The sequence below is a fragment of the Cyprinus carpio genome, chromosome A17, assembly GCF_018340385.1.
Source record: "Cyprinus carpio isolate SPL01 chromosome A17, ASM1834038v1, whole genome shotgun sequence".
In the NCBI taxonomy this organism is placed as follows: Eukaryota; Metazoa; Chordata; class Actinopteri; order Cypriniformes; family Cyprinidae; genus Cyprinus; species Cyprinus carpio.
Window position 1 is genome coordinate 10,335,442 of NC_056588.1, and position 15,528 is coordinate 10,350,969.

General features: G+C 38.2%; 1 protein-coding gene across 1 annotated transcript; it reads right to left on the reverse strand.

Annotated features, from left to right (window-relative positions):
• On the reverse strand, nt 1–15,470 carry LOC109108419 (bifunctional 3'-phosphoadenosine 5'-phosphosulfate synthase 2-like). The gene is made up of 12 exons (XM_042773988.1): nt 14,855–15,470; nt 11,680–11,794; nt 10,921–11,156; nt 10,453–10,591; nt 10,226–10,344; nt 8,979–9,092; nt 8,580–8,691; nt 7,738–7,943; nt 3,746–3,881; nt 2,582–2,850; nt 1,648–1,877; nt 1–609 (listed from the first exon to the last, which is right to left on the reverse strand). The coding sequence occupies exons 1-12, from the start codon at nt 14,879–14,881 to the stop codon at nt 468–470; spliced, it is 1,845 nt and encodes a 614-aa protein (XP_042629922.1). The 5' UTR covers nt 14,882–15,470; the 3' UTR covers nt 1–467.
• Nucleotides 15,471–15,528: the final 58 nt, after the last annotated feature.

The window sequence follows — 15,528 nt, forward strand, 5'->3', positions numbered from 1 at the left end:
TCAGCTTTGCCATCACAGCAATAAATAAAATTTATAATATATTAAAACTGTTATTTTTTAATGTAACGATATTTTACAATATTACTATTTTAACTATCTTTTTTTTTAAAAAACGTAAAAATCTTATCCACTTGTTCATTTATATTACGATTGCTATACTTTTTCTTTTAAATGCTTTCTAAAGCTTACAAGACATGTTTCGAAATACAATAATTAAAAATAGATCTCATAATCTCTTCAGGATTGACAATCTGTTAATCAAGGCACATCAGTTTAAATTTCACAGTTGAAAAACCATGTTCATATTCACAGGAAATCTTGACCACCTTTGCTACCAGCTTGTTGTAAGTGTGTGCCTTCATTTTTCAATGCCTTGATGTAGTTTAGTGAACTGAGTCATTCTCAGTGTGGACCACATGCACTGTGATCTGAGGTTTTCTGTTTGTTGGAACTTCTTGTATGTGTCATCACTCATCTTTCTGTAGAGAAGTATAATAATCTGTGAGGACCTTCCAGGCTTTAGGGGCCATGAAGCCATCTGGAGGATTCTCTCCACTGCGGGCCAGTTTGCGCATCTTGGTCCCAGAGATGAACTCAAAATCAGCATGTCTGCATTGTTTGGAAAAAAAGAGATGTAAAAGCAGCCTATTTTTCATGGTTCACAATCACTAAATAACCACTTTCACATTCAAATAAGGTTTGCTTAAGTTCCTGGTTATTGGAAAAAGACATTTACATACATAACCGCTATTGAAATTCTCCTGAATCAGCATATTTTAAATAGTCTAAGAGATGCACATTCATCTGTTTGTGTTAATTTCTTATCAAATCTTTCCATTTAAGTCTTTTTATTATTATTATTCATTTTGCACAGTAATTTAATCGATGAGCACAATGAATTGAAATATCATAAGTCAAGTGTTGCTTACTGTGCTTTTACTGGTCTGTATATTTAATCACATTCATTTATTTTAACATGTTTGATTTATTTTGTATCTTCTTTCCTCCAAAATATTTCTCTATAATTAGTGATAAACATTTTTGTTTGCATGTAAATGTGGTCAGTTTGTGGTATAAATCATTGCTATAGCCACTTACAGGAATAGTTCACCCAAAAATTTAAATTTGCTGAAAATTTACTCCTCAGGTCATCCAAGATCTTAATGAGTTTGTTTCTGCATCAAAACAGATTTGGAGAAATTTAGCATTACATCACTTGCTCACCCAAAGGTCCTCTGCAATGAATTGGTGCTGTCGGAAGGACAAACAGCTGATAAAAACATCACAATAATCCACAAGTATGGCTCCAGTCCATCAAATAATGTCTTGTGAGGCAAAAAGCTGTGTGTTTATATTAAACAAATCCATCATGAGTTGTGTGGATTGCTTGAGGATTATTGCAATGTTTTTATCAGCTGTTTGGACTCTTATTCTGTAGAGACTCTCAAATTGCAGAGCATCCATTGGTGAGCAAGTGATTTAATGCTATTTTTTCTAAATCTGTTCTGTGAACTTTCATTCAATTTTCTGTTCATTTTCATTTTTTGAGTAAACTATTTCTTTATTGGATACCAACAACAGAGAGTTATTAGCAGTATGCTTTAAAATATTTTTAATACTGTTACACTTTATGCAGTTCAGTCTTACCTGTCTTTGTCATAGAAGTCCATAGCCTTTTTGGTCTTATTGTATGCAGCCACTCTGAAGGGGATAATTTCCACAGAGGTGAGTCCAGGGGCCATGGACAGAACTGTACCTCCATGAGATGGATCATACAGGTCCTGTCTTGTCTCTGGGTGGGGCATCCCAGCAGGATCACGACCCACAATGTAGAAATTAGAACCTGATACCATCCTTGCACGGCAGTGCCACTGGACCTGACAGACAAATGGAAAAGTTTAGCTGTTTTATAAGAGTGGCACCTATATGTAATGGGTGAAATGACAGGAGTTCATGGGAATCTTTGGTGGCATCCGAAATCACATACTTCTCAACAACATTGCGATACATTCATTACCACATTCATACTATATAGAACATACTGTGTTTAATGGTCACAAAGTAATTACTTGTTTTAAAGAAATACCTAATATTACTTTATTTACACTAACATTTAAAAGTTTGGGGTTGTTAAGATCCTTAAAACAAGAAAGCATTTATTTGATCAAAAATGCAGTAAAAACAATAATACTGTGATATAATTACAATTTAAAAGAAATGTTTTCTATTTAAATATATATTGAAATGTAATTTATTCCTGTGATGGCATTAGTCCAGGCTTTGTGTCACATGATCATTCTAACATGCTGATTTGTTGCTCAAACAACAACAACTGATTTGTTGCTCAAGAACAGCATTCATTTGAAATAAAAATCTTTTGTTTATAATAACATTATAATTACCTTTAGTTTCACTTTTGATCAATTTAATGCATCCTTGCTCAATGAAAGTAATAATTTCTTTCAAAGAAAAAAATTTGATCCCAAAACTTTGAACGGTAAACTATAAAGTGCTTAAAAATGATTTCCATTTAGTATTTCATTTTCCTAAGTGTGTGTGTGAAAGACAACCGTCTTCATACCTCTGTAGGCCCAGAGTACATCATAGGGGAGGGAAAGATGGCCACAATGGTGGATTGTGGGTCTAGAATCCCATCCTCCAGGACGGCTGCATGTTGTTTCATCCTCCAATCTAGAGGCACGTCATCATCTTTGGTCCAACCACCCAAAGGATGCAAAAGTAGCACTGGCCTTCGATACCCACGTTCCTCCAATCTTCGACGTGTGTCAGTCATAAGCAGGGAATGGCCATTGTGCACCGGGTTCCTGAGCTGAAAAGCAAACACTGCATCTGGGATCAATTCCAGTGCTTTAATTAGTCGTTGCATAACCATGGTGAAATCCAGAATATAGTACTTTTTTCAATTGGGAGCTAAGGATCTAAAAAGCCAGAAATCCAAGACACTCATGTGGGGTATAAGATTAACAATGCTGATTTCTTATTTGACTTTTTCAAATTGAAACCAGCCAATGAAAAGGAAAGGAGAGGACATAGTGTCCCATACAGTACTTGGAATTTAACTTTTAACCCATCCAAGTGCACACACACAGCAGTGAGTAGTGAACAAATACACACATACACTGTGAACACACACCTGCAGGCAGCCAATGCTGCAGCACCCGGGGAGCAGTTGGGGTTTCAGTGCCTTGCTCAGTGGTCTCACCTCAGTCGTGACCTGAGACTCGAACCCGCGACCTTCGGGTTACAAGTCCGACTCTCTATCCATTAGGCCAAGACTGCCCCACAAATGTGACTTTTTTAGCCACACCCTATCTATGAACAATCCACTCTATGCTGCAATCCACATGCTTTATCAAGCCAAAAAAGTGTCAGTTTTGTTTTTTACTTATAGGTTTAAAAGCCCAAATTTACTATTATTACATTTTTAACATTGTGCCCTACATGAGTGGTTTAGATTCTATGCTTCATATACAGCCACAACAACCCTGATACAATATCTTGCTGCCATATTTTTGGCTGCCAAGAACCTGTTTGGCTTCATGGTTTTACAAAATCAGGTCTAGATCAAAATCAGGTCATTCTAGGTCTAGAATGACAGTGAGTTTCATTGGAGATGCATAGGTATTGCCAAACTTAATCAAGTTAAAGTGTCTCCAGAAGAACACTCTGTAAACGTAGTTACTTGTTAACTCTTAACAGTCCTCTTTAACCCATTTGCTTTTACCTGCTTTCATCTCTTTAAATTTCTGCTTCAGCTCCCGTGGAGTGAGACGGTACTGATCCAGCCCATCGTTCCATCTGATTCTCTCCAATACCTCTAGTTCACCTCCTACCAGCCAATCACCACTTTCCAAAACCATCTGTTCATAGGTGAGCAGTTAAAGCATGTATTTAGTGTACATTTTTAACTAAAAAAAAATCAACCATTGCAACAGCTGTATTTAAATAAATAACAATATATATTATATATTATATTATTTTCCGTTAGAAATCCTTTTATTATTATTATTATTATTATTATTATTATTATTATTATTATTATTATTACTATTATTTAAAAGACAGTGTTCTGCTGTTTCTGAACCCTCTTTTCTGGTACTATTAATTTAATATTAATGTATTAAGTGGAGTCTTAATTGCAAGAAAGTTTAGAGAAAGTTTCCCTCAATACTTTGGTGGTTTGTTATACATTCATTCTCAAGGTTTTTGCTTTAATTACTGTGTGTCTTACCCTGGTAAATACGTGTGAATTGTGGCGTTTAGTTTTGCGTTTGCCTATCGCAGGACTGGACAGTTTCGGTCTGCTAAATAGGGAGGCGTGACAAGCTGACTTCAATCACAGGTAATCAGGCAAATATATAAGTGGTAGGTGTCACCGGCGGCAGCGGTCGCGGCAGCCCTCGTGTGAAGCCTCCTCGTGTGAAGACCGACGAGTGTAAAGACCATCGACTCTACCTGCGCGACTCCACCGAGCAAGGACACCGACAGGGCACTTGAGTATTGCTTTTCTCCCCTTCAATTTTTGTACAGCTCGTCCTCAAATACTTATTTTGGTCACTTGTAGTCACTTTGTGCTTTCAGATCTCTAATATCACTACTAACACTCGGAGAGCATGCTATGTACGCCGAAGGAAGGCCTGCCTGACAAATCTAAGGCCTGTCCCTCTGACCTCTACTCCAATGCTCTCTATTCCAGTTGGTCTCTGGAACTGCCAGTCCGCTGTTAACAAAGCAGACTTCATTTCTTCTATTGCTACTCATTCTGGTCTCAGCCTCATGGCACTGACTGAGACCTGGATCAAACCTGAGGACACTGCCACTCCCGCAGCCCTCTCCACTCATTTTACTTGTTCCCACACCCCTCGTACGACTGGGAGGGGTGGAGGTACTGGTCTCCTTATATCGAAAGATTGGAAATTTGATCTTCAACCACCACCTACAGGTCACGGTTCATTTGAATCACATGCTGTTACTGTAACCCACCCTGTTCAAATCCACTTTGTGGTCATTTATCGTCCCCCAGGTCAATTGGGAATCTTGGAGGAGTTGGACGTGCTGCTATCAAACTATCCTGAAGATGGTACTTCTCTGGTACTGCTTGGTGAATTCAACATCCACCTAGATAAACCCCAGGCTGCTGACTTCAACACTCTGCTCGCCTCATTTGATCTCAAGCGAGTCTCTACTACAGCGACTCACAAATCGGGCAACCAACTGGACCTCATCTACACGCGCTGTTGCTCAGTGGACAACACTTTAGTTACTCCACTGCACACCTCAGACCACTTCCTCATTACTGCTAATCTAGCACTTACTCCTGAAGCGGCACACGCTCCAACGCGGGTCACCTTTCGACGGAACCTACGCTCACTCTCTCCATCTCGCCTATCCTCTGTGGTTGCATCCTCACTTCCTTCACTCTCGCAGTTTTCAGCTCTGGACACGAACAGTGCTACGGACACTTTTTGTTCCACTCTGACCTCTTGCTTGGACAACTTTTGCCCAGTGTCGTCTAGACCAGCACGCACCACCCCATCTGCCCCCTGGCTGTCCGATGTACTCCGTGAACATCGCTCTAAACTCAGGGCTGCAGAGAGGAAATGGCTTAAATCAAGAAACTCTACCGACCTCAGTGTGTATCAGTCTCTCCTCTCTTCCTTCTCTGCATATGTCTTCACTGCTAAAACATCATATTACCACGACAAGATTAACAACTGTTGTGACGCTCGGATACTCTTCAAAACCTTCTCTTCTCTTCTTTGTCCTCCTCCACCTCCTCCTCAATCGACTCTTACAGCTGATGACTTTGCAGTTTTCTTCACAAATAAGACAAGAACCATCAGTGACCAATTCTCCACACCGGAGACTGAGGATAACTTCATAACGACTAATGCTCACTCGTTCTCCTCCTTCTCTCCACTCTCAGAGACGGACGTTTCCAAACTTATCCTGTCCAGTCATCCTACTACTACTTGCCCACTGGATCCGATCCCCACTCACCTCCTTCAAGCGATTTCTTCTTCAGTCATACCTTCACTTACTCACATTATCAACTCCTCTCTTCACTCTGGAACATTTCCCTCAGCATTTAAGCAGGCTCGGGTAAGCCCACTGCTGAAGAAACCATCTCTAAATCCAGCACTTCTAGAAAACTACAGACCCATATCCCTTCTTCCCTTCATTGCAAAGACACTCGAACGAGCTGTGTTCAACCAGCTCTCTGTGTTTCTTGTACAGAACAACGTCCTGGACAGCAACCAATCTGGCTTCAAAAGTGGCCACTCAACTGACACTGCCCTGCTCTTGGTTACTGAAGCCCTGCGACTGGCAAGAGCAGCTTCAAAATTCTCAGTATTCATTTTGCTGGACCTGTCTGCTGCTTTTGACACCGTTAATCACCAGATTCTTCTATCCACCCTCAGAAAGATGGGCATCTCTGGAACCGCACTCCAGTGGCTTAACTCCTACCTGTCTGATAGATCCTTCATGGTGTCTTGGAGGGGTGAAGTTTCTAAGTCACAACAGCTTGCTACTGGGGTTCCTCAAGGCTCTGTACTTGGACCGCTTCTCTTCTCCATCTACATGACGTCATTAGGATCTGTCATTCAGAAGCATGGCTTTTCCTATGACTGCTACGCTGATGACACTCAACTCTACTTCTCATTCCAACCAGATGACCCGACGGTAGTTGCTCGCATTTCAGCCTGTCTGAGTGACATTTCTAGCTGGGTGAATGACCATCACCTTCAGCTCAACCTTACTAAGACTGAACTGCTGGTGGTTCCAGCTAACCCATCGTTTCATCACAACTTCTCTATACAGCTGGGTTCGTCAACCATAACTCCTTCCAGGACAGCCAGAAACCTAGGAGTTGTGATGGATCATCAGTTAAGCTTCACAGACCATATTGCTACAACGACCCGGTCCTGTAGATTTGCCTTATTCAACATTAGGAAGATTAGACCCTTCCTGTCAGAGCAATCCACTCAACTTCTTGTCCAAGCTCTTGTTCTCTCCAGACTGGACTATTGCAATGCTCTCCTGGCGGGCCTTCCTGCATGTACTATCAAGGCTCTACAACTGATCCAGAATGCAGCAGCGAGGGTTGTCTTCAATGAGCCGAAAACAGCCCATGTTACTCCTCTCCTCATCAGGTTACACTGGCTACCAGTAGCCGCTCGCATCAAATTCAAGGTACTGATGCTTGCCTACAAAATGACCACTGGCATGGCGCCAACTTACCTAAACTCACTAGTTCAATCTTATGCACCCTCCAGAAGTTTGTGCTCTGCAAGTGAACGACGCCTTGTGTTGCCATCCCAAAGAGGTTCAAAATCACTCTCACAGACTTTTTCCTGGACTGCTCCCAGCTGGTGGAATGACCTCCCGATCTCAGTTCGAACAGCTGAGTCTTTACTCATTTTGAAAAAACATCTAAAGACTCATCTTTTTCGCCTGCACTTAACCAACTTATACTAGTACTTACCTTTTTTCTTTTTCTTTTCTATCATATTCCAAAAAAAAAAAAAAAAAAAAAAAAAAAAAAAAACCCTGGCTACGTGTTCTGTACTAGACTAACTGAGACTTGTCATAGCACTTGTATACCGTTGTTGTTTTCTCGTTGATCTGATTGTTTCTACTGTTCTCATTTGTAAGTCGCTTTGGATAAAAGCGTCTGCTAAATGATTAAATGTAAATGTAAATGTAAATTCATACCTTTATGTAAGGGTGTTTGGGGCAGGTTGTCCCCCATTGGCGAGCACATCGCTCTTCTTTTCGATGCTCAAAGAACTCTGGGTTGCGTAAGATGGCGACACGTTTTCCCTGATACTCCAGAGCCACAGCCATGCTGCCTTGTAGACATTCTTTAATCTCGGTGGCAACAGGAAGGACAATGGGTACTGAGAGGTTGATGGTACCACCTGTATTTAGGAATAGGTAGGTTAATCAGCATAGAAATAATTTTAACAAGATGACTGAAATCACAGAAACTATTTCTTTATAATTATTTGTATTTTTTTAATTATAGAAAAAACCTATCCAAATACCTTTAACACAAAACAACTAAATTCGATATGCATCAATAGCTGCCTGCTCCACTAAATCCCACTAACAGTGTATATTAGTGCACTTTGAATGTTATTTGCTTGCATGCAATTGCAACTACTATTAAAAAAAACAGCCTCCTCCCCTGACCGATGTTCGCTGACCAACCCAATTAAACCAAACAAAGCATGAGAATTTCACAGGAAGCCAGATCATTGCATCATTCTGTGTCCTGAAAGCAGCTTCAGCTCTGGCAACTGCTATTTTATGCATGAAACATCTTCTAAATAACAGTGCAGAGCTTAGATCAGCCTTCTGTTGCTGGTATAAGTATTGCCAGCATGAATACAATTAACCTAACTAAGTCTGATTGCTGTGTGTACTGCAGAATAAAAATGAGTTGTGCTATTAAATGGAGGAATATGGAGGGAGGTGTTTAGTACTGCAACAAGAGACTGGCAATGGCTAAAACGTTTCACCTCTGGTTTTAAATGTGTGTGCTTATATGTTACCATCCAGTAGGGTGTTGAAGTGAATGACTTGTAGGTATTCTCTCTCCCTCATGAAGCCCTTCAGAGGACTAGCCCATCCTTCAGCCAAAACCTGCACCCACTGTAAGTCTAACTGCACACACAAATACAGAGAGCTGTGTTTACAAACAGAACAGTTAGCTAATATTGCATTCTTCTAAAAGTCTGTTATATTATATAACATCATGGAATAATAGGTGTGAGTAACTTTAAGGAACAGCATTCAATGTTGTGGTTTATGGAATAAATTTGCATTTTAAATTAGGCAACAGCACACTGTTCACGGGCTGATAAAGCAGTTGTGTGTCTTCTTGCCAATAATTCACTCATATTTATGAACATGATTGATCCCTGGCCTTGAGGACGAATGCTACTGGTTACCTTGGTGATGCTGATAGAGGGCAGGATGCTGGCGTCTGTCTGTGCCAGCTTGAGGTTGTTTTCAGGCACAAAGAGTTCATGAATCTCCTCTACAACTCCACTGGGAATGATGCTCTAAGAAAGAGAAATCATCAAAGGGTTGAATAAATATACTGTATTTTCCATCTAATGGCATGTGCAGTTGTTACCATAAGAAGCTATTTTTATCTGATCTGCCCATAAAAATGACTTTCATTAACGTAATTGCAATGTTGTCAGGTTTGTGTTTAATGGGAAGGTCAAGATTTTAAGTGGAAAAACTGCATGGACTTTTTTTTAGTTATCAACACGGCTTCTGAAGACTTGGACTGTAACTCATGAGTTTTTTTTAGTGTTTTATTACAGTATTTTATGGTGCACAACTCTTGTGTAAATTATAAACTTATTGTTATCTATGGGAAGATTCTTAAATTACAGTAGTGTTCAAAAATGTTTTTGAAAGTAGTTTTTAAGAAAAAACAGTAAAATCAGTAATATTGTGATATATAATTATATTTTAAAATAATAGTTTTCATTTATTTGTATTACCATATATTTTAAAATGTAATTTATCCCTGTGATGGCAAAGCTAAATTTACAGCTGCCATTATCCAGTCTTCAGTGTCACATGATCTTTCAGAAATTATTCTAATATGCTGATTTGGTAATGAAAAAAATTCTTATTTATTATAAACCACAGTTGTGCTGCTTAATATGCAAATTATTCACATGTTTTTTTTTTTTCAGAATATTTGCTAAATATAATTTTTTATTGCAGTATGTCTGTCAATTTATTATGTGTCAATTTTGCAGCTTAATAAATCATTGCTGAATACAAGTATTAATTTCTTAAATAGAAAAAAATCCTGACCCCAGACTTTTGAACGGTAGTGCATTTTTGTCTTTCACAGAAGAAAAAAAACCACACATAGGTTTAGAATGACATGAGGGTAAGCAGGTAATGACAGAATTTTATTTTTGGGAGAACTATCCCTTTAAGGAAGAACAGATTCAATTTTTACCACATGTGCACTGGAGTAAAATATCCTGCCCCATCTACTAATGCTGTGCCCTTCAGACAGATATGTTGACAGAGTCTTGCAGGTGGTTATAATGGTTACAACTATGGACTTCTGACCATGAGGTACTCCAAAGATAAAGGTACAAGCACCAATCTGGAAATGGCAGATGAAAGGTATTCTTAAGCCTGTGTTCGGCTCCTGACTAACCTGCTCCTTCAAATGGTCTACCAACTGCTGAATGCATTCGTTCACTGTGAGCTTTCCGGTCTTCAGAATCAGCTCAGGAGCCTCTGGACACTCATACTCAGAATCTATACCAGTGAAGCCTGAGTGAGGAATAAAAGAAGGCAAATAAATGTTTTGTGTTTTTGTAGATTTTTTTACTTACTTTTTGGAACTGCACAGTTTTAAAGTTTCCATGTTTTTTACATTACCTTTAATCTCTCCCGCTCTTGCTTTTTTGTAGAGTCCTTTAACATCTCTGCTCTCGCACACCTCCAGAGGAGCGTTCACAAACACCTCAAAAAATGGCAAACCTGCTTTCTCATGTATTGTCCGGGCCTCCGCACGGTCCTGCAGAGGCAAGATGTTGAGCATTATGTATTTTAAAGAACATTTTTATTAGAAATGGTTAAAGAAAATTAAAACACAGTGTTTGTTTCTCCATGTGTTTACATATTCAATTGTCTGCTTTGATTATTTTAGAAGTCACTTTGAACATCAGAATCTGCTAAAACGAACAAATGGGGGCCATTTATTCTGCAGTGGGTTTAAAACCTCTCAAAACATACTGATAATATTGTTATCTTAGTCTTGTGATTTGGATTTGATTTAAAACCTGATTTAACCAGTTTCACAGTATTAGTGATAAAACAATCCCAGACGTTGGTTTGTTTGCTCACTTTGGTAAACGGTGAAATGAAACTTGTAATGCAAACAAGCCCAGCGTCTGCAAACAGTTTGGCCACTTCAGCAACACGGCGAATATTCTCCTCTCGATCCACAGAAGTAAAGCCGAGGTTCTTATTCAGGCCGTGACGGATGTTATCACCATCCAAAGAGTAGCAGGGAATGGCGTGAGAGACCAGATACTCCTCTAAAGCGAATCCCACCGTTGTCTTACCAGCCCCTGACAGACCTGTGTAAACACACAAAGTAATTCCTTACACTTGGATATAATTTGATTTGGCTTTGTTAATCTTAAACTACTGTTTAAAAGTTAAGATTGTGATTAAATCATGATCATGACAGTCTTGAATTTTTTCACTTTCTTTTCAAGTAAAGAAACAAAAAGTGTGTGCAAGTTGTTATCAGGAACAAGGAACATGTTTCTGGTTCGTGTTCATGAAATGAAACTTGAGCCACACTGAGGGGGTAGTGGAGGTACAGAAGACAAAAATCTGTATTGAAAAACCCAGTGTGCTGAAAAACTATATAGTCAGCGCCTGGGGTTTCAAATTCAGACCAACTTGCTTTGCAGGTGACACAGGTTTGTGAAATGATTTCCCGAAATCTGCCTAGCCTGACATCTCGTGTCATTGCTGTTTTTAAACAGATGCATGTTTTGGATTTCTTTATTCAGACTTGTTGGATGTGGTTTAAGGTTTTTTTTTTTTTTTTTTTTTTTTACAGTTGTTTGTGTGTGTGTGGCCATGCATTACCTGTGAGCCAGACTGTACATCCTCTGAAACCACCTCTGGTTCCCACCACCTGCCCTCTCTTGCTGCGGCTGACATGATGGGCCTGGTAAACCACATTAGTGGACTTTTGCAGATCCTACAAACAAACATGCATACAACATTTAGTGCAAATTTTTGTGTAGTATTAGAATTTTATATATCTAAGCACAGGAATACACAATGAGCTTTGATACTCCATTTACATTTTCCACTGAAGTTATATTTATGCATTTGGTAGACACTTTTGTACATTTTGATATCAAGGAAGTTTTGGGGGAAAAAATCCATTAATGATTATTGTACACCTTTAATTAATAAATATTTGAAAAAAAAAAATGCTAACAATTTATGCAAAAAATTATGCAGATTATTAATGCCTTTTTTACAGTGTTTTAGAGGCTGTTCAGTTCTGGTATTTAATAACAATTGCTTCCAAGTTTTCATGAGAATCTGTTTCCTTGATTTTTTCTTTTTTAAGATGAAATGAACACTTTTATTTATCAAGAATGAATAAAATCAATAATCACAATTGTATAGAAGATTTCTATTTAATATAAATACTGTTCTTTGGAATTTTCTATTCATCAAAATCTAGAAAAAAATAGTATGTTTTTTTCCAAAATATTTAATATTAAGCAATTGTTTTCAAAATTGATAATAAGAACTGTATCTTGAGCACCAAATCAATATATTCGAATGATTTCTAAATTCAGCTCCCATCACAAGAAGAAATTACATTTTAAAATATATTAAAATAGAAAGTTACTATTTTAAACTGTTATCATATTTCACAACAGTGCTATTTTACTGCATTTTTGTAATCAAATAAATGCAGCCTTGGTGAACATAAGAGACTTCTTTCAAAAACATCTTACCAACCCCAAAATTTTGAATGGTATTTGTGTGGGGGATAGAAATCAAAGCAATGGACACAATTTTTCAAATATGTCATTAGTATTCCCAAAGATGAAACATATATAAACCAAATCACATGCAAATTGCTTAACCTCTCTTTTCCACAGTGTGCTGTAAAGAATGAACTATCACACTATACAAAATGTACAAAGGATTTATGGTATGAAGCAATAAGTAGTTAATATATCAGTGTGTGTTACTGCTATTGGTCTCAGATCGGGGATCATTAATGCAATGTGGTCAATATACAACCGTTGTAGCTGTAAATGTTGGTAATTCACATCTTTCTTGCTCTCTCACACACTCATATGCTGTATTGCCTCAGCCTCATTACCCTGCAGAGCTCCTCACTAAGAACCAAGGTGGAAAAATACTGGGTTTGTGCGAGATGAGCTGCAGGAAAACCGCTGCTTCATAAACAGACTATTATGTTCATTAACTAGGAATGCATCAACTTTGGACAGGACACACATCCTCACACAGGGTTAGATATGAATATGATATTCTTGCTGGCTGTTATTTGTCAGATAAAAAAAAGGACAAATCATGCATTTACAACTCAGTCAATGACATAAATTAGCTACACACAGCCTTTTCTTCCGTCTCGAATTTACTTGTGGACTGCTTGAAAAACAAATAGATTCATTCATTACTGACTTCCAGTGAATCCTATTGACAGAGCACCTCTCTTAAATACATGCTTTTTCCCTTTTATTTTCTGTTAAACCAGGCATGCAGTGCCAGTATAGCCTTTTATGAAGATGTCAAAGATAACATATGAATGACTGGCATTATATCAACTAAATAATCTCGGACCTCTGAACAGGGTCTAACAGACTCTGAATCTTTGTACGCCTGTCTTACTGGCTGCAGGTGTCATATTTCAGTGTTTTCTAACAGATCTGTGTAGAAAAATATTGTAATGTCTTTGTTTGAAGATGTTTTTTTTGTTTGTTTGTTTTCTGGCTATCCGTAACAAAAATGAATGTGGAGGGAGGGGCTTCTTTTTCCTTTTGAGTAATATGTGGCAGAAAATGCAGCCATTTAAGAAGCTTGATTCCGGCAAAGTGTCGGCAAATCACTGTATGAGTGAGTCACTGAGTCATCCATTCAACCGATTCGTTCAAACGGCTTATTGATTCAGTAACGAAACATGTTGTGTGCTCAGATGCAAAACAGTTCTGCTGTGGCTTTGTTTGAAACTATTTTAGTTGTCGAAATAGAGCAAAAACAGAAACTTGTCCATAAAATGTAAGGCAATTAATATTAACTATGTTTATTGAACTTTCATAAAATCATATCACATTTGCAATCGTACTGATATTTGGAGAAAAAAACTGTAGGCTACTCTTTGTGTCATATTAACTATATCATCTTATATAAATATAAAAGACATATAAAAGACAAACATGTGCATATTTGCCCCCTTCTCTTGAATTTTGGGGTAATTCTTAATGTATTTTAATAGACTAAATCACACAGTGAAAGCGTGAACTTTTTCATCATAGGCTACATGTCACATGTTACAATGTCAAGTTTTTAATGGTAGGCTATAAATGTATAGCTCAATGAAGGCTACTTATTTCAGTACTAATAAAGAAATATCAAACCATTATTTTGTTCAGTATTTCATTTTACAGTTTTCAATAATTGTTCTTTGCATTCCTTCATAATTAAATCAGTTATAAAGGAATGAAAATAACAATTAATGATTTTTTTTTTTTACAATTATTTATTTACAAGGCATAGTTTAATGGCAGGTTTCCATTATGGCAGCTGTGCACCAAAGACAACGTGTATTCAGTGAACTGTATAATGTCAATAAAGTTCAGCAGAGTAGTAGAACTGTAGTAGTCAAAACGTGTGAAAACGAGTCACATTTCTGTTTAGTATTCATAATTATTTTATTAATTATCTATTTATTTAGTTCTCTTATTTCAGTGTTATAACCTCACATTTAATGACTGTTTTTAAAGCCAGTGTGTCTAGCTTTACAGTAGGTCTACTGATTTGCAGCTGAGCGCTTATATCTCCCCAAATGATCGCCGGCAGTTATATAACACATGAAAAAAAAAGTTAGCTGACATTTCGAAGAACCCCATATCCGTGCATGTCAGACATCATCTGCAAAACACACCAAGTATCCGAGGACCGCCAGAGAAGAAAATACAGCCCTGACAAAAAAAAAAAAAAAAAAAATCTACTGAGGAGTTTTTTTGCTGGGCTTTCTGTCTAAGCTCCCCGGTTTTGGTGTTGCATTTCCAGGCATCTCGCTCCAGTAGTGAAGTGCGCTCGGGATTGGACCTTCGCTCGGAGGCGGGGCAGACTGAACTCGCAGGTAAACTTCTTGAAGGTAGTTTGTGGAGACGCGGAAAGAGAAGTGATTTTAAGAGTGTAGCGAGACACGTCGCATTCCAACGGCCCTGCCCTCGTCCAACCTCCCGGCTCCCGCAATCTGCATACGGCTGAATGGAGAGCAGTACCGGTGTGAGACTGCACTGAGGAGGAGGAGGAGGGATCATGAGCTACGGGATAGAAGGGGGCGGGGAGAAGGATGTAACGAGAAAAAGAACCCCTTGTTCTGCATTCATGTGTAAGTTAAAATGACTTTTTGTGCAGAGTACAAATAATTCAACGACTTTTAAACGAGTAGACTTTTTAAGGGACTTTCTGTCCATAATTTTCTATTTTCAAATTGCCGTCAAAAGACTTTTTAAACAAAACTTTTTGCATTATATAGGAAAAATAAAATGACGATATCTATCTATCTAGCTATCTATCACAAGAAACTTTAAAATTTTTCACAAAGTTGTTCCTAAGGTAACAAACTGACAAATCATACTTCATACAACATATAAAATAATTTCAAGGTTCCCACACTTTTTGTCCAATGAGTTTCCATGACATTTCCAGCCC